Source organism: Salmo trutta, chromosome 30 (assembly GCF_901001165.1).
Source record: "Salmo trutta chromosome 30, fSalTru1.1, whole genome shotgun sequence".
Lineage (NCBI taxonomy): Eukaryota > Metazoa > Chordata > Actinopteri > Salmoniformes > Salmonidae > Salmo > Salmo trutta.
Window position 1 is genome coordinate 10,264,160 of NC_042986.1, and position 20,389 is coordinate 10,284,548.

The 20,389-nt window shown below is 41.6% G+C and overlaps 1 protein-coding gene across 1 annotated transcript; it reads left to right on the forward strand.

Moving 5' to 3' along the window:
- The first annotated feature begins 291 nt into the window (after positions 1-291).
- Positions 292-17,708, forward strand: LOC115167910 (ganglioside-induced differentiation-associated protein 1-like 1). The gene is made up of 6 exons (XM_029722648.1): positions 292-690; positions 5,533-5,725; positions 11,425-11,598; positions 14,112-14,206; positions 15,108-15,222; positions 16,807-17,708. Exons 1-6 carry the CDS (start codon positions 508-510, stop codon positions 17,148-17,150), a joined length of 1,104 nt encoding a protein of 367 aa, XP_029578508.1. The 5' UTR covers positions 292-507; the 3' UTR covers positions 17,151-17,708.
- The last annotated feature ends 2,681 nt before the right edge of the window (positions 17,709-20,389 follow it).

Below are 20,389 nucleotides of genomic sequence, written 5' to 3' on the forward strand. Positions count from 1 at the left end.
TGCAATGAATTAAATGCAGCTAAATTGCACAATCATTAGTATGATTGGGGACCCTATACTGTAGCCTGTTAAGACCTAAAAATACAAAAAAATGCTTTGGATGCTTTTTAATCCAACTACCAATGTTAGCCACCATCCTTTTTAAAACAAAGACCTATCAATAACAGCTCTCCTACACTCCTTTCCTCATAGAGAGCACTTTGACCTCGTAAAATGCACCCTCTCGTCACTAAGCGTATTCTCATGCTCGAGTAAATGGTTAACGTTGTGTGGATTACGCTATACCATTTTTGCCAACGCAAGTGTCATAGAAAGACATCTAGAATTCAGTACCGGGCGCTGTCCAAAATTGATGCTGCCGCGTCGCGTCGAATCTATGATGCTCTGCTCGTGGTGCTGAAATCCTTTGCGCTCTTGTTCTCTCTCCTTTTCTCTCTGTCCCTCGCTCCTTCCATCTCTCCTCTCTCCCTCCCTTGGTCCTCCCTCACATTCACAAAACCCTCTGTCATGGCGTCTTCCAACAATGTTACCCCCACCAACTGTAGCTGGTGGCCCATCTCAGCCATGGATGAAGACGGCGAAATTACAGATATGGAGAAAAGCGAAGAGCCAGCTATCGAGTCGAAACCTCATTTCTCCAAAGACAAGCTTGTTTTGTATCACTGGACTCAGTCGTTCACCTCTCAAAAGGTAACACACCGACAGCATGAAAATTAAATGGAGGTGTTCCCGCTCTGTCTCTTACATATCAGATCTGCTATAGCTCTATATTTTTAATTCAATATATTAGATGTTTTATATATATCATGTTGTAGGCCTACACGTTTGTGTTAAAAAATGATTTAATTTTGGCAATATTTCTCATACGAGACGTTATGAAACCTCTGCATCATCAGGTGTGGACATTTTCCTCGACATTGGCTTATACGAGATGGATAGGCTAGAACTGTATTGGTGATCAATATCGGTTATATTCCAATGGGTTCGGTGATTAGAAGACGGTGTCTAATTCTAACAAGGCATATGCTATGTTTGGACAATTTTCGCATCATTCATGAGAAATCAGGCTACACCTCCTGTGGTCCGACATATGACAATCTAAATAATTGATTGAAAGTGAGGTATCTCTGTGAAAAACAAACAAAAGGCAACATTTCAACCTTCCCTGTGCCTTTCTCTCAATTTAGTGCATATGTTGTTCAAAAATCTATTCATAGGCTTGGCCATTTTTATTTCAATAGTATATAGGGCCCATCATGAGCCTTTTTGATACAGATACCTTTCTCTACTGAGGGGTATACTACAGGATCAAGAGTTAGCCAGCTAACTAGCCTAAATATTCTTGATATAACTTTTTATATACACTGAGTGTACAGTAGGAACACCTAATTTATCTGGCATGGACTCTACAAGGTGTTGAAAGTGTTCCACAGGGATGCTGGCCCATGTTGAATCCAATGCTTCCCACAGTTGTGTCAAGTTAACTGGATGTCTTTTGGGTGGTGGACCATTCTTGATACACACAGGAAACTGTTGAGCGTGAAAACCCAGCAGCGTTGCAGTTCTTGACACACTCAAACCAGTGCACCTGGCAACTACTACCATACCGCGTTCAAAGGCACTTCTTTTGTCTTGCCCATTCACCCTCTGAATGGCACACATACACAATCCATGTCTCAATTGTCTCAATGGTTAAAAATACTTCTTTAACCTGTTTTCTCCCCTTCATCTACACTGATTGAAGTGGATTTAACAAGTGACATCAATAAGGGATCATAGCTTTCATCTGGATTCACCTGGTCTGTCTATGTCATGGAAAGAGTTCTTAGTGTTTTACATACTCAGTGCATATTACGCATTTTGAATATAGAGACATAATTATTTAGATTTTCCCAAATGCACATATAGTGAAAGCAGGATCAACATTTAGCATCAATATGACATATAGAAACATCATGCAATGAAGACAACATGTGGGCCGGTGTTGCTATGCACCTGGTTAGACACCCGCTCTACACATCTGTTTGTATTGTGCTCAGCTAGCTTTACTCCACTCCAAACCATTAGGCTGTTGGCTACAAACCACTCTGGGAGCTGCTGCTGATCTGTTCCTGTTGTCGCTCAACAGTAACAGTAAACATCATTTAAACGTCATTGTCGAGGGTTCTGCTTAGAGAGGTTGCATTCCTTTACGTTAAGGCAGTGCTACATCTTGATACAGTAGCCTAAAACTGTCATTAAGCAAAGTGTACTATGTACAACTTGAGGTTGCTGTTAATGATGGTTAGGAGGCATTGGACTTGAGATAATGAACAGGGAAAGTTAGGATACCCTGGTTCCTCTGTCCTCTCAGCACCAATATACAGTATGTGGCCAACAAACAGGCAAATGTGTTTTATATTTGAGTATGCCATAAAAAGTACATCAATTTATGTCCTTGCACAATTCACATGATCCACATAGGGATTTTGATCAAACTAAGGAGGACTAAGACAGATGTCCAAGACACTGCAAATATAGCTGACAGACAAAAAAATTGCTGTGTCATTGCATTAACCTGTACAAACCTGTCTTTCTTGATATCTTTAGAAAATCATCAATGTATGTAAACTATATCTCAATCTCTCATAGTGTAGTTCCTTTGATCATTGATCCACCTTGACATACAGTAAATGATGGATTGTGCACAAGAGGAATGATATAGTATGAGTTTGATACCTTAAGGTTACAGCATAACTTGAAGCAATTGAAGAGAAATACTTCACTGTCTGTCATTCTTAACTGCTGCAGAAGGTTGGAGATTTACACCTTTGTCACTACAGTACACCCCAGAGCCTGTAAGTCTCTACTGCTAGATCTTATACAGTAGTCAACACTCAGATGTCAGTGAGTCCAACTCAGGTGTCAGTGGTTCCCTGAGTCAGATATAGAGATCTCTATCGTTATCTATGGTTCTGGTGGTTCCAACTCAGATGTCAGCGGTTATCAGTGGATCCATGTCAGTGACAGGGCCGATTACATAGCATATGAACACATCAGTTGAGGGCCCCCCTGGAGGTCGGGGCACCGACAGATAGCATATTATGAGCACGTTGGTTGGGGACCCCCTGCATATGACGCTGCTGATTATTATCTATCCTGTTGTCCTACCTACAGTGCATTTGGAAAGTATTCAGACCCCATGACTCTGCAGCACTCCACCATTCAGGCCTTTATGGTAGAGTGGCTAGACGGAAGCCACTCCTCAGTAAAAGGAACATTTACATATGTGCCCGCTTTGAGTTTGCCAAAAGGCACCCAAAGGACTCTCAGATCATGAGAAACAAGATTCTCTAGTCTGATGAAACCAAGATTGAACTCTTTGGCCTGAATGTCAAGCGTCACATCTGGAGGAAACCTGGCACCATCCCTAAGGTGGTGGCAGGGACTGTGGCAGGGACTGGGAGACTAGTCAGGATAAAGGAAAGATTAATAGAGCAAAGTACAGAGAGTTGAGGATGATGAAAACCGGCTCTAGAGCACTCAGGACCTCAGACTGGGGTGAAGGTTCACCTTCCAACAGGACAACGACCCCAAGCACACAGCGCAGAAGTGGCATAGCTACAGCCCAGAATTGAACCTGATCAAACATCTCTGGAGATACAAGCTGAAAATAGCTGTGCAGTGAGAGGATCTGCAGAGACTCCCCAAATACAGGTGTGCCAAGCTTGTAGCATCATACCCAACTGACTCAAGGTTGTAATCACTGCCAAAGGTGCTTCAACAGAGTTTTTATTTTATTTAACTAGGCAAGTCAGTTAAGAACAAATTCTTATTTTCAAGTACTGCGTAAAGGGTCTGAATACTTACTCTATGTAAATGTGATATTTACGTTTTTTATTTTCAATACATTTGCAAAAATGTCTAAAAACCAGTTTTTGCTTGGTCATTATGGTGTATTGTGTGTAGATTTTTTAAAATCCGTTTTAGAATAATGCTGTAACGTAACCAAATGTGGAAAAAGTCAAGGGGTCTGAATACTTTCCGATGCATTGTATATATACATATCTACCTCAATTACCTCATACCCCTGCACATCAACTCGGTACTGGTACCCTGTGTATATAGCCAAGTTATTGTTACTCATTGTGTATTTATTTCTTGTGTTATTATTTTTCTATGATGTCAATGTTTTCTCTCTCTGCATTGTTGGTAAGGGCCCGAAAGTTAGCATTTCACTCTTAGTTTACACCTGTTGATTACGAAGCATGTGACAAATAAAATGTGATTTGAACACATCAGTTGAGGGGCCCTCTGGAGGTTGGGGAATTTAGGAATTTAGCTTTAAAATTGCAAAAAAATATAATTCTGCCCCATGGCAAAATGTGTAGAATTGCAGGAAATTAACTTTAAATGAACACATGTTTCTCTTAGCCTCATGGCAAATGTGTAGAATTGCATTCCTGGAGGTAGGTGCCTCGGGGCCCCAGCTATGCTAGTATGGCCCTGGTCAGTGAGTTTATGATGAGGGGTTAATGTTAAGGTGCAATTAATAGTCTGGTTAGAAGAGTTAGATTGGTACATTTGCTGCAACCATATGATTGAGCAATATTTGTCATTTTTGAATCGTTGTTCTGGTTTAGTATATAACCCTAATAATTCTCTATAGTCATCTACTTCAGCTACTGTTTAAGTTTCATGCTGTTACATAGGTCATCAGTGATGGGAATTGTTGCAGTAAGTTGAGCAAGCTACAAGGTCTTCCTGTTCTGTCTCACGCACCAGACTTCCTCCCTCTGTGCACAATAGCCTTGGGACAAGGTTATCCTGTACTAGACAGGGGTTGTAATAAGTCCAAGGCTTGAACTTTTTAATAATTTGATGCACTCACACTTTGTGATGTTTTGTTATAATTTGTCTGGCCATGTACAGCAAATCCATCGCTCCCTCAACCTCCACAGTGTAATTCATATTCTTTCTACAATATCTGTCTATGGAGCTCGGCATGGCTTTTAATAGACACTGTAAGTGGATACTGTCTGCCTCACAGAAGCCCTTTTAGTTCGTATTGAGCACAACAAAACATAATTATTTTGCTTGGGATTATGAAAACACAATAGATAAAGGGGGCTACATCTGGCAGTGATGCATGAGCGGTACTTTTTCCTAAGGACTTTCAACATCCTGTTTCATGCCTGTCTGTACTTGTGTAGAGCAGGCTTCTCTGCTCTAGGGCGTGCAGTTGGTTAGAAAGAAACAGATCATTGTTTTCTTTTAAAATTGTTCTTCAACAAAACATTGTACAAGTAGCAACAGTAAGCTGATTTGCGAATGCGACTTACAATTACATTTTTAATGTTAACCCTTGTAGACCTGAAGGTGTTTCCCTCTTAGATTCACTTCACTAGGACATATTTGTAATAAGATTGCGATAACAAGGACCATCAAGAGTACTGATTGTACAAAACCACAAAAACAACAGAGTTGATGTAACGTGTGCCTTTTGCTATGAGACGAAGATGTAACTTGAGTGTCTCTCTGCGTTTCCTCCAGGTGCGTCTGGTGATCAATGAGAAGGGTCTGCTGTGTGAAGAGAGGGACGTGAGTCTCCCTATAGCCGAGCACAAGGAGCCCTGGTTCATGAGGCTCAATCTGGGGGAGGAGGTGGCTGTCTTCATCCACGGAGACACCATCGTCTCAGACTACAACCAGATCATAGAGTACCTAGAGGCTCATTTTGGGGGAGGTATTGCCTTTCAGACTACTTGATCTTTTCCCATTATGTTAGTGAATGCAGTGGGATGTGAGTGACTGCAAATGCTCCCTTTAAGGTTACCTTAGGGTCTCTTTTCATCCATGATGTTACAGTAGTGACTGCATGGCATTCAGTATACAACCAGGTCATAGCGATGGCCTACCTAGAGACTAACTTGGGGATGTACTGCTTTTCAGGGCTACTCATGTCTTTATTAGTGACCATAAACAGTATTTACCAGGTTATTGAATACTTACAGACTGAGTTGTGAGCAGTTGTGAACAGAGATAAATCTAATTGGCCAATTTCATGGTTCACTGCAGCTCAAGGATCAATGATCGTCCATGACATGAAGTTACTGACTGGTTGGCGGCTGCATAGCAAAGAGTATAGACGTTTTGAGGTTTCTATTAAGGCTTAAGGTTGCTATTTTAATGTTTATAAACCGTGTTAAGCTATTTTTCATCAGGGAAGTGTAATTCAACCTAGATACTAACTGTATTCTGTGCACCATGTTTTTCTCAGTATATCACGTGTCCTATCATGGTCCAATGGGTCATTTGCGGTGGTGGTTGTGGGTCGGTATGTAATGTCCCGAGAGAATGGCTCCAGTAAGGCCTGCAGGGATACAGTATTTACCATGGCCAATGGATGAAGGACTTCCTCTTACTTCAGATCGAGATACTTCATACTCACCCATCCATGACAGAGAGGCTTGATGCTATAGAAGCCAACTATACTGATTTCAGATTTCAGTTGCAACAGATGTGCTCCAATGATTTCTCTCATGTCATTAACGTCCATTTGTTACTTTCAAGCTCTTATTTTATTCTAAACCGATGTAGCTATTTTTTTATGACATTTTGATTATTTTCAGTTTATATTAATGCTCAATATGGCTGTTGAGTAGCAGATTCGTGTTTAGCAGGGACCAGTGTAGCAAAGCATTTAGCATAGTATATGTCAGAGTAGTATACAGTGAGAGAAAAAAGTATTTGATCCCCTGCTGATTTTGTACGTTTGCCCACTGACAAAAGAAATTATCAGTCTATAATTTTAATGGTAGGTTTATTTGAACAATTAGAGACAGAATAACAACAAAAAAATCCAGAAAAATGCATGTAAAATTTTTTATAAATTGATTTGCATTTTAATGAGGGAAATAAGTATTTGACCCTCTCTCAATCAGAAAGATTTCTGGCTCCCTGGTGTCTTTTATACAGGTAAAGAGCTGAGATTAGGAGCACACTCTTAAAGGGAGTGCTCCTAATCTCAGTTTGTTACCTGTATAAAAGACACCTGTCCACAGAAGCAATCAATCAATCAGATTCCAAACGCTACACCATGGCCAAGACCAAAGAGCTCTCCAAGGATGTCAGGGACAAGATTGTAGACCTACACAAGGCTGGAATGGGCTACAAGACCATCGCCAAGCAGCTTGGTGAGAAGGTGACAACAGTTGGTGCGATTATTCGCAAATGGAAGAAACACAAAAGAACTGTCAATCTCCCTCGGCCTGGGGCTCCATGCAAGATCTTACCTTGTGGGGTTGCAATGATCATGAGAACGGTGAGGAATCAGCCCAGAACTACACGGGTGGATCTTGTCAATGATCTCAAGGCAGCTGGGACCATAGTCACCAAGAAAACAATTGGTAACACATTACGCCGTGAAGGACTGAAATTCTGCAGCGCCCGCAAGGTCCCCCTGCTCAAGAAAGCACATATACATGCCCGTCTGAAGTTTGCCAATGAACATCTGAATGATTCAGAGGACAACTGGGTGAAAGTGTTGTGGTCAGATGAGACCAAAATGGAGCTCTTTGGCATCAACTCAACTCGCCGTGTTTGGAGGAGGAGGAATGCTGCCTATGACCCCAAGAACACCATCCCCACCGTCAAACATGGAGGTGGAAACATTATGCTTTGGGGGTGTTTTTCTGCTAAGGGGACAGGACAACTTCACTGCATCAAATGGACAGGGCCATGTACTGTCAAATCTTGGGTGAGAACCTCCTTCCCTCAGCCAGGGCATTGAAAATGGGTCGTGGATGGGTATTCCAGCATGACAAGGACCCAAAATGCACGGCCAAGCCAACAAAGGAGTGGCTCAAGAAGAAGCACATTAAGGTCCTGGAGTGGCCTAGCCAGTCTCCAGACCTTAATCCCATAGAAAATCTGTGGAGGGAGCTGAAGGTTCGAGTTTCCAAACGTCAGCCTCGAAACCTTAATGACTTGGAGAAGATCTGCAAAGAGGAGTGGGACAAAATCCCTCCTGAGATGTGTGCAAACCTGGTGGCCAACTACAACAAGAAACATCTGACCTCTGTGATTGCCAACAAGGGTTTTGCCACCAAGTACTAAGTCATGTTTTGCAGAGGGGTCAAATACTTATTTCCCTCATTAAAATGCAAATCATTTTATAACATTTTTGACATGCGTTTTCTGGATTTTTTTTGTTGTTATTCTGTCTCTCACTGTTCAAATAAACCTGCCATTAAAATTATAGACTGATCATTTCTTTGTCAGTGGGCAAACGTACAAAATCAGCAAGGAATCTAATACTTTTTTCCCTCACTGTATCTCCCTGTTTCACTTGGTTGGAAAACTTTTTAGCCCTACTGAACACGACCCAGACCTCATGCTCATTTTAAAGATGATGTGTCATTCAGCTGCTTGATTTACAGATATTGTCTCCAATTCTGTGTACTTTCTAATGCACCCTGCCAAATGGGACTGGAGTTGGCCTAGGAAGTGTAGATGAAGCAGCAGAGAAAATCCTGTCATAGTAATGGATAGGAAATCTGGTGCCAAGTCAACTCAAGTTAGCCTATAGGTGAAATCCTACCTCTAGCAAGGTGAAATCCACTGGCATATCACTTAGTATTTTATGGTAGCTAAGCACTAGCCTGATGCCTCACAATAAATTCTTACGCTGTTCTGTCATTCGCTACAGACTTCAGTGTGAATCTGCCATCACTGAAAGTCGTTTGCGTGACGTCGTTTATGGTGAAAACAAAGTCGTCAGCAATTGGATCGCCTCTAACCAATCACAGTATTAAAGCCAATTATGTACTTCGAAAACACCGCTTCAACCACGTGTTCTGGCTCTGGCCCAACCCATTCCTTTTCTGGGACCAATCAGACGCCATGAATGTGTTCGCATTCGGTGAAGGGTTGGGGAGAAATGCCGCGTTCAAAACAACTGGGAACTCTCCAACTTCCGACTTTAGTGCGTTCAAGATAACTGCTAAGTCTGAAAAAAACTAGCTCAGACTGGGATTTTTTTTTTGAACGGTCATCCAACTCAGAATTCCAAGTCGGAAACTCTGGCATCTTTCTATAGCTCCGACTTTCCGACTTGAAGATCACTGTCGTCATGATTTGACCTTGTTGTTTTTTCAGAGTTCCCAATTGTCTTGAAAGCACCATATGGTCATATCCAGACTCCTTGCGGAGAAGAAAAAAAAGTTTGTGGGCGTGGCATAGCATTTTAACAGAGCAAGGAGTCTGGGTAGTCAGGCAAGCTGACACGTAATCTCTCTTTATGCTTTCCTTATGCTTTCTCAGGGAGAATCTTGTTTAGGTATTTTGTCAGCAGTATCCCATTTGCTTGCCATATATCAGAGTGAGATGTGACTGAGCAGTAATACACAGTGAGGTCAGTGGGTTCTCGCCAGTGCGACATTTTATTGTGCACCATCATCATGTTGGCACGAGGTGCAGCAGTGCTGTGGCTGTGTCCAAGCCAAGGCCATGCCCCTGTTTGTGTTCTGTCTGAGGATGGGTGGGGGTTGTTTTAACAAGGAGCCTGCTCTGATATTCACAACCCTTTACTGCTTAGCGCTGCAGCAGAGCGCACCAGCAGCAGACCTCCAGAGCCAAGCCACGTACGGCCACAGCCATGCCCAAGTCGACCTGTTGGGCCTGGACTGTTTAGTCAGCAGCTCCAGGCCTCCGGCTCTACCTTAAAGACACACGACCAGATTAACAGCACAGACTGGAATATCCCCGGGCACTTCCTGTGTCCCCACTCCCCGTCATCAGTCACAGCTTTCTGGCCAGCCCTCAGCAGCTCATAGCCTACCTAAACTAGCTAGTATCTTAATCTAAAGTAAAAACACATAGCTATTATGTTGATGGAACGTTTGCTTCTGGTTCTGCATATTGGCCTATGTATCCCATTGTCAGAAACAGGGTTGAAGTTGAGCTTACTCCATTCACTGTAAAATCCCCCTTACACAGCATTGTTAGGCTTTGTAAGTGGAGTGTTGCACATAAAGTAAAGGCTGAAGTTGGTATACAGTGTTGTATATTTATGTTACAGGCCTATATGTTAGAATGCTATATGGTCCTATGTGTTACAGTGCATCCGGAGAGTATTCAGACCCCTTGACTTTTCCCACATTTTGTTACGTTACAGCCTTATTCTAAAATAGAGTCTTCTTGGGTATGATGCTACAAGCTTGGCACCCCTGTATTTGGGGAGTTTCTCCCATTCTTCTCCTCAGCTCTTCTCAAGCTCTGTCAGGTTGGATGAGGAGCGTCACTGCACAGCTATTTTCAGGTCTCTCCAGAGATGATCGATATGGTTCGGCCCTGGCTGGGCCACTCAAGGACATTCAGAGACTTGTCCCGAAAGCCACACCTGCTGTTGTCTTGGCTGTGTGCTTAGAGTCATTGTCCTGTTGGAAGGTGAACCTTCACCCCAGTCTGAGGTCCTGAGCGCTCTGGAGCCGGTTTTCATTAAGGATCTCTCTGTACTTTGCTCCGTTCATCTTTCCCTCGATCCTGACTAGTCTCTCGTTCCCTGCCACTGAAAAACATCAGAAACAGCATAATGCTGCAACCACCATGCTTCACCATAGGAATGGTGCCAGGTTTCCTCCATCTTGGTTTCATCAGACCAGAGAATCTTGTTTCTAATGGTCTGAGACTCCAAGTGAGCTGTCATGTGCCTTGTATTGAGGAGTGGCTTCCGTCTGGCAACTCTACCATAAAGGCCTGATTGGTGGAGTACTGCAGAGATGGTTGTCCTTCTGGAAGATTCTCCCATCTCCACAGAGGAACTCTGGAGCTCTGTCAGAGTGACCATCACCTCCCTGACCAAGAACCTTCTCCCCTGATTGCTCAGTTTGGCCGGGTGGTCAGCTCTAGGAAGAGTCTTGGTAGTTCCAAACTTCTTAATTTAAGAATGATGGAGGCCACCATGTTCTTGGGGACCTTCAATGCTGCAGAAATGTTTTGGTACCCTTCCCCAGATCTGTGCCTTGACACAATCCTCTCTCAGAGCTCTACGGACAATTCCTTCAACCTCATGGCTTGGTTTTTGCTCTGACATGCACTGTATAGACAGGTGTGTGCCTTTCCAAATCATATCCAATCAATTGAATTTACCACAGGTGGACTTCAATCAAGTTGTAGAAAAATCTCAAGGATGATCAATGGAAACAGGATGCGCTTGAGCTCAATTTCGAGTCTCATGGCAAAGGGTCTGAATACTTATGTAAAAATGTCATTACGGGGTATTGTGTGTAGATTGATGAGAGGAAAACATATTTTAATACATTTTAGAATAAGGTTGTAATGTAACAAAATGAGGAAGAAGTTAAGGGGTCTCAATACTTTCCCGAATGCACTGTATGTTTGGCTGTAAATACCTCTGTTTGTGTGTACCTGGTTTCTTTTTAGAAACGGTGGCCCAGCTGATTCCCGATGCTGGCTCTCCACTCCACGAGCGTGTACAGCAGTACCGTGAGCTGCTGGACGGCCTGCCCATGGATGCTTACACCCATGGCTGTATCCTGCACCCAGAGCTCACCACCGACTCCATGATCCCAAAGTATGCCACCGCTGAAATACGTAGTAAGTCAAGTCAAGTCAAGTTCAGTGTAACCATTTACAATGAATTATAAAATATTCACATACAGTTGAAGTCGGAAGTTTACATACACCTTAGCCAAATATATTTGAACTCTGTTTTTCACAATTCCTGACATTTAATCCTAGGAAAAATGTCCAATCTTAGGTCAGTTAGGATCACCACTTTATTTTAAGAATGTGAAATGTCAGAGAGAATGATTTATTTTAGCTTTTATTTCTTTCATCACATTCGCAGTGGGTCAGAAGTTTACATACACTCAATTAGTATTTGGTAGCATTGCCTTGACATTGTTTAACTTGGTTCAAACGTTTCGGGTAGCCTTCCACAAGCTTCCCACAAGAAGTTGGGTGAATTTTGGCCCATTCCTCCTGACAGAGCTGGTGTAACTGAGTCAGGTTTGTAGGCCTCCTTGCTCGCACACGCTTTTTCAGTTCTCCCTACAAATGTTCTATAGGATTGAGGTCAGGGCTTTGTGATGGACACTCCAATACCTTGACTTTGTTGTCCTTAAGCCATTTTGCCACAACTTTGGAAGTATGCTTGGGGTCATTGTCCACTTGGAAGTCCCATTTGCGACCAAGCTTTAACTTCTTGACTGATGACTTGAGATGTTGCTTCAATATATCCACATAATTTTCCTGCCTCATGATGCCATCTATTTTGTGAAGTGCACCAGTCTCTCCTGCAGCAAAGCACCCCCACAACATGATGCTGCCACCCCCGTGCTTCACGATTGGGATGGTGTTGTTCGACTTGCAAGCCTCCCCCTTTTTCCTCCAAACATAACGATGGCCAAACAGCTCTATTTTTGTTTCATCAGACTAGAAGACATTTCTCCAAAAAGTACGATCTTTGTCCCCATGTGCAGTTGCATACTGTAGTCTGGCTTTTTTATGGCGGTTTTGGAGCAGTGGGTTCTTCCTTGCTGAGCAGCTTTTCAGGTTATGTCGATATATGACTCGTTTTACTGTGGATATAGATACTTTTGTACCTGTTTCCTCCAGCATCTTCACAAGGTTCTTTACTGTTGTTCTGGGATTGATTTGCACTTTTTGCACCAAAATACATTCATCTCTAGGAGACAGAACGCGTCTCCTTCCTGAGCGGTATGACGGCTGCGTGGTCCCATGGTGTTTATACTTGCGTACTATTGTTTGTACAGATGAGCGTGGTACCTTCAGGCATTTGGAAATTGCTCCCAAGGATGAGCCAGACTTGTAGAGGTCTACAATTATTTTTCAGAGATCATGGCTGATTTCTTTTGATCTTCTCATGATGTCAAGCAAAGAGGCACTGAGTTTGAAGGTAGGCCTTGAAATACATCCACAGGTACACCTCCAATTGACTCAAATTATGTCAATTAGCCTATCAGAAGCTTCTAAAGCCATGACATAATTTTCTGGAATTTCCCAAGCTGTTTAAAGGCACAGTCAATTTAGTGTATGTAAACTTCTGACCCACTGGAATTGTGATACAGTGAATTATAAGTGAAATAATCTGTCTGTTAACAATTGTTGGAAAAATTACTTGTGTCATGCACAAAGTAGATGTCCTAACCGACTTGCCAAAAGTATAGTTTGTTAACAAGAAATGTGTGGAGTGGTTGAAAAACGAGTTTTAATGACTCCAACCTAAGTGTATGTAAATGTCCGACTTCAACTGTAGTATGAACTAAATTATTTTGAGATGTTAATTAGTAGACATCAAAAATGCATACATGTAAGTCATGTGCACATTGTAATAATATCATATTGAATATAAACACAGTTCATGATCCGCAATATCCCAAAACAAAATGAAAACTGATATAATTATACCATTCAGCGTTCTCACAACATTTTCATGTCAACAGGTTGTCATCAACCAAATTACGCTGTCCAATTTCACCTTGTTTATAGTTCAAGTCCATCAAATTGATTTGAAGCAATGTCATTCATTCTCTGTATGCAATGTTAGGTCATTGAGTCTGCACTCAGTACATTAAACCTTACTTCATGGACGTGTTGTGTAAATCAAGAAAAAGGCTGGTCCAGCCAAAAGCCTGCAGTGGAATAAATTAACCAGGAAACCCCATGCCCTGTGTTGATGTCTGTTAAATAAACGTGATGCTTTATTTGTTGTTTGAGGCAGTACACCAATGTTTATATTTAATCAGAGCCATTCATGTGTTTTATGAACAACATGTTATTGATTTATATCTCACACTTTAGAACTGAAATGAGTTGTCCCTGGGAAATGCAGATTTAATGGGATCTCTGCGTATTTTTAAATTGTGTATTTCAAACGAATTATACTCTTGTCAACTAGGAACGTATACACTTGATCATTTGCTGTTATTGAACATCAACTCTCTGCCTTTGGTACTGTTTTAGACCCCCAGTTGTGGTGACAGAAGGGTTTATCAGAGGTATTTACTCCAATAGTCACTGACTATTGTCTCTTATCTCACTATTTCATCCAGGAGTCAGTGAAGTCTCTGTCTCTCTGTCCTCAGGACACTTGACCAACGCTGCGTCTGAGCTGATGAAGCTGGACCATGAGGAGCCCACTCTGACAGAGCCATACCTCTCCAAGCAGAAAAAGCTCATGGTAAGACTGGCAGCATGGCACCACCAGACCACAGGAGAAGCCTTAAAAGAGAGAAATATTACAGATGATTGTCACAATACAAACAATTGACCTTTCCGTACGCTCTAAATACTGTGTGTGTGTGGGTGTGTATCTGTGTTTTAGAGGCATATAACAATTTCTTTAAATGAGCATGGCCTTACAAGATTGTTAAGATGAGGTGTGATGTAGGATAGATATTGCGCAATTACCCCACGTGATTGTGTCAGGTTCTGTGTTAGTTCTTTGTTGACCCATAATATATCAACATGAATAGCTGCTACTGCCAGGGCCAACCTGCTGGCTAAAACAAATGGTTTCCCTTTAACATAGCACATGATAACCGGTAGGTCTTCTGTTGAGACCAGTGTCTCGGCAGATGTTGTCCATGTATGTTTCATGTGATCTTCCAAGAGGTATTGGCCCGTAAGAGGCTATCCATGGTGTGAGACTGAATATAGGCATAGAGATGGAGATGGGTTTCACATACACTATATATACAAATGTATGTGGACCCCCTTTCAAATTAGTGGATTTGGCTATTTCAGCCACACCCGTTGCTGACAGGTGTATAAAATCGAGCATAAACCATGTAATCTCCATAGACAGACATTGACAATAGAATGGCCTTACTGAAGAGCTCAGTGACTTTTAACGTGGCACCGTCATAGGAGGCCACCTTTCCAACAAGTCAGTTTGTCAAATTTCTGCCCTGCTAGAACTGCCCCGTCAATGTTAAGTGCTGTTATTGTGAAGTGGAAACGTCTAGGAGCAACAACGGCTCAGCCACAAAGTGGTAGGCCACACAAGCTCACAGAATGGAATCGCCGAGAGCTGAAGCGCGTGTACTGTATGTGATATGGGATTACTCTTGTGCTCACAGGCAAAAATATTGGACCATGACAATGTCAGCTACCTGAAGAAGATTCTTGGCGAGTTGGCGATGGTACTAGATCAGGTGGAGGCCGAGCTAGAAAAGAGGAAAATCGAGTATAAAGGTAAGGAGAGATTATTGTCCCCCTCGATGAAATCTGGGAGGGGACTGTGGACCTGCCTCTGTCCATATGATTGTCAGACGCAATATCTCAGACAGCACTGGCCTGATTTTGACGAAACTTGGGTGAATGATGTGTCTTGCCATAGAGATCCGGTATTTACAGAATTACACTGATTGACCCAAGCGGAATATATAGTAATTAACTGAAATGTGTTAGTCACACGGGTTGGGGCCCATTTGTGGGGGACGACATGTTTACTGTTGCCATGTTATTTATGTTTATGTCCTTCAGTTCAGACATTATCAAACATATTCTGTTTTATCTTCCTAGCCTGGTCCCAGATCTATTCTATCTTGCCAACTGCAAATACAGTGGCAAGAAAAAATATGTGAACCCTTTGGAAATACCTGGATTTCTGCATAAATTGGTCATAAAATTTGATCTGATCTTCATCTAGGTCACAACAATATACAAACACAGTCTGCTTAAACTAATAACACACAAACAATTATACATTTTAATGTCTTTATTGAACATACTGTGTAAACATTCACAGTGCAGGTTGGAAAAAGTATGTGAATCCTTGGATTTAATAACTGGTTGACTCTCCTTTGGCAACAATAACCTCAACCAAACATTTTCTGTTGTTGCGGATCAGACCTGCACAACGGTCAGGAGGAATTTTGGACCATTCCTCTTTACAATATTTAATTTCAGCAATATTCTTGGAATGTCTGGTGTGAACTGCTCTCTTGAGGTCATGCCACAGCATCTCAATCAAGTTAAGGTCAGGACTCTGACTGTGCCACTCCAGAAGGCGTATTTTCTTCTGTTGAAGCCAGTCTGTTGTCGATTTACTGCTGTGTTTTGGGTCATTGTCCTGTTGCATCACCCGACTTCTGTTGAGCTTCAATTGGCAGACAGATAGCCTAACATTCTCCTGCAAAATGTCTTGATAAACTTGGGAATTGATTTTTCCGTTGATGATAGCAAGCTTTCCAGGTCCTGAGGCAGCAAAGCAGACCCAAACCATGATGCTCCCTCCACCATACTTTACAGTTGGGATGAGGTTTTGCTGTTGGTGTGCTATGCCTTTTTTTCTCCACACAGTGTTGTGTGTTCCTTCCAAACAACTCAACTTTAGTTTCAACTGTCCACAGAATATTTTGTCAGTAGCGCTTTGGAACATCCAGGTGGACTTTTGCAAACTTCAGACCTGAGCAATGTTTTTTTTTTGGACAGCAGTGGCTTCTTCCGTGTCCTCCCATGAACACAATTCTTGTTTAGTGTTTTACGTATCATAGTCTCGTCAACAGAGATGTTAGCATGTTCCAGAGATCTCTTTAAGTCTTTAGGTGACACAACATCACACTATGATTGTCTATTGTTGTGACTTAGATGAAGATCAGATCAAATTTGAAGACCAATTTATGCACAAATCCAGGTAATTCCAAAGGGTTCATGCACTTTTTCTTGCCACTGTACTATGGTCATATAAGAGTTGACAAGACAGCACACATATCTGGGACAAGGCTACTTCATACCACTCTGCTACAGTATCATGTTTTCTTTTCCCTTTGGCAGGTCAAAAGTGTGAGTTGTGGCTATGTGGACCTGAATTTACACTAGCTGATGTCTGCCTGGGAGCCTTGTTGCACAGGCTTAAGTTCTTGGGACTCTCAAAGAAATACTGGGAGGACGGCAGCCGACCCAACCTCCAGTCCTTTTTCGAGCGAGTGCAAAAACGCTACGCTTTCCGCAAGGTTCTGGGCGACATCCACACAACCCTCCTGTCAGCAGTTCTACCTAACGCATTCCGAATGGTAAAAAAGAAGCCACCATCTTTTTTCGGGGCCTCTTTCCTCATGGGCTCTCTGGGAGGGATGGGATACTTTGCCTATTGGTTTTTAAAAAAGAAATATGTGTAGTGAACACCCCCCCTCCATGTGTTAAATGTCTGTGTATTTGTGTGATGTTTCAACTTTTCTGTAATGTTTTACGACAGCAGGAAAATATGAATCTATATAGAGAACACTATTACTTACCTGGGTGAACAAAGAATATACAAACATTCCATACACAAAGGAATTCTTAACAGCAAATTGTTCTGGTATTCAATGCCTTCATCTATTTAATTTCTGGTCTATCGATCAACTTGTTACTTTGTCATTAGCTCATTTTAGAGGCATGCTTTAGGTTCAGTTATATTGAATTATCGTTATGGTCATATTCTCTACACATGAGAGAGCCAGACAGAATGTTTTGACATTGCATCACCATACCCAAAGTGGGGCTCATCCACACCCTGCATGTACTAGAGTTTTATTAAAGGGATATTTCTGGATTTTGACAATGAGGTCCTATATCTACTTCCCAAGAGTCAGATGAACTTGTGGATACCATTTTTATGTCAACGTGTCCAGTATAAAGGAAGCTTGAGGTAGTTTCGCGAGCCAATGCTAACTACCGTTAGCACAATGACTGGAAGCTAACAGATACCATTAGATTTCCAGTCATTGTGCTAATGCCAGTAAGCATTCGCGCTTGCTAGTTAGCAACTTCATTCAAACTGCACGCAGCGACATAAAAATGGTATCCACGAGTTCATCTGACTCTGGGGAAGATGATAAAGTGCCTCATTGGCAAAATCCAGAAATATCCCCTTTAATACAATTTTCCATCATTGTTTTGGCGTTCACCTATTGCCCTTCACTCCTCTGTTGACCTGGGGTTTCTGTTATTAAAACCCAGGCAATTGACATGATGAACACTGATACTGCACTTCTGATACTTCCTGTGCTGCCAAAAACTGCCAGATGAGACGTTAGGATAGCAAGACGTCCAGTCGGTCCCAGTTAGCTCGCTATCCCTTGGCCATAACTCTTGTTTGCAGATCTGTAAGCTCCACGACTACACTGCTTATACCTACCCAGACCCTTCAGATATGCAAACATTGGGCCAGAGGGAATGGTTCGGGAGTGATCTGGGATCGGCTGAACCAACCAAATACAGACACTACCTTTAGAGCACCATGAAAACATATGCGCTCCATCCATTCATTCATTAATAGAAGGTGATTCTCATTTCTCACACCACAGCTATGAACTGATCATAAACTGATCCTTGAAAGTCAGAGGTATGATGGAGAAATACTAAAAGGGTCAATTGAGCCCTCCGCAATATTGAGCGGAGAATCAGTCAGTGGCCTTTAACAGTGCCCCTATAGAGTGATTATGAAATTCTACATTGTTCAGTTAAATACTCACATGAATAGCTGACATATTTTTGATTCCAGGAGTTTTAGTTCAGCTAACTAACCTTTTTGTTTATTTTGTTATATGACTGGTATAACTAGGCATTTAACCTAAACTTCTACAACCTAAACCTCCTATAAAAACCCCCGCTGGAGTCAGACTGAACTATACAATGTTCCCCTCTATTCAGGAGTGCTAGCATGTTCACAGACGAATGTGGAAGGTTAGCAGGGTTTGCATTGTATGATTACAAGGATTTATTTATATTTAAATGAGGTCTGGGTAAAAAAGAAACACAGGACAAGATGCAATACAGGAAGCTCCAGTTCTGTTTTTCCACAGAACCAGAATATCTTTCTCAAAAGTCTTTCCTCACGTCCTCTCCCTCCTTTCCAAAATGTCAGAGGGAATCGAGGAGACAGGGGAGCATTAAACGAGAAGAGCAGAGGAATCTTGGATCTTCAGCTCTATTTCAATTGCTTAAATATCCGTCCACTCCTTGTCAAGGCAAGAGAGACAACTGAGAAATATACTTTTTCTTTTCAAGGTGTTTTGAGGAAGAGGAAAGACCTGAGATTCATTCACTTTGAGTGAACAGAGTAACTGTGCAGATGGTTGTTAACAGACTGCACGGCTGATTACTACTGAGATGGGGCGTTGGAAGAGGATTCTGAACCAAAGACAATGACCAATGTTTCATTAGCAATGTGTCAGCTGTGTGGGAAATCTATGTCCTAAATTGCACCCTGTTCCCTATGTAGTGCACTCATGTTGACAAGGGCCCATATGGCTCTGGTAAAAAGTAGTGCACTAGGTAAGGAATAGGGTGCAATTTTTGGATTCGGCCCTACCTAATGGTTTCACTTTTATTACTTCTCCTTGTCAAGACACACTTGGGGCCGGTTTCCTAGACACAGATAAAGCCTAGTCCTGGACTAAAAAGCATACTTAATGGAGAATCTTCATTGAAATAACTGTTTAGTTTAGGACTAGGTTTAGGCTTAATCTTTGTCTGGGAAACCAGACCTACAAGTTTGTCTGAAAACTGTAAGTTGAGAAGTTACAGTTCATCGTCACCTTTTTGTTGGTGACAAAAAAAAATATTTGGTGCAGAAGAACTGTAAAAACAAAATGATTCACAATATGTTGAGCTTTGGAGATCTATATAATGGAAAGAACATTTGACTCCAGCAGTCACCTGTATAACAACAATAACATAAAATGGCACAGGTTTGAATATCTTAAGTTGAAGCTGTTTTTAAAGTTAGAAGTAAGCAAGGTAACACATTTGACAGTTTGCCTAGCACTAATACATACATTGTCTTTCATTATTAGCCATACAGTAGTTTAACACAAGTGTCTACAATCCACTTCATTTTGTTTTTTCTTCTTGCACTATTGTGGCTCCTCCTGGGACTTTCACTGATGCATAAACTGTAACACTGTCTGGGTGAAATGTCAGAGACCAATTGAGAAATCACTTTTCCATAACCAGCCTATCATTGTCAAGGCTTGTATATGTTTCATTATAACAAGCACCATTGTCACTGATAATTATCTGCTTCTTACAACTGAAAAATGAATCCCTGCAAATAAGGTCTGTAATTCATATGGCTCACAGAACTCTGGAGACAATGAATTCATCAAGTTGAGTACACTTAGTCATTATTTGTGGGCATATTACACAATAGTATTTCTTATTTTTATAAACATGCATTTATTTAGAGTGCACTGTGTTTGTTCATAAGCCTTAATTTATTCAGTTGCCATCAACAAAAAATGTGTTATGAAATTGAAAAATAGAAATTGGAGAATATAAACTGTTATTTCAACACTTATAATTGAATGTAATGTATTTTCTCTATGCTTTTATACTCTTTTTTTCTCACATACAAACAAAACAGACAATATCC

Coding starts and splice junctions, on each gene's coding strand:
- LOC115167910 (XM_029722648.1), top strand. CDS start 508: ATGGCGTCTTCCAACAATGTTACCCCCACCAACTGTAGCTGGTGGCCC. Junction 691..5,532: donor AGTCGTTCACCTCTCAAAAG/GTAACACACCGA, acceptor CGTTTCCTCCAG/GTGCGTCTGGTGATCAATGA. Junction 5,726..11,424: donor AGAGGCTCATTTTGGGGGAG/GTATTGCCTTTC, acceptor GTTTCTTTTTAG/AAACGGTGGCCCAGCTGATT.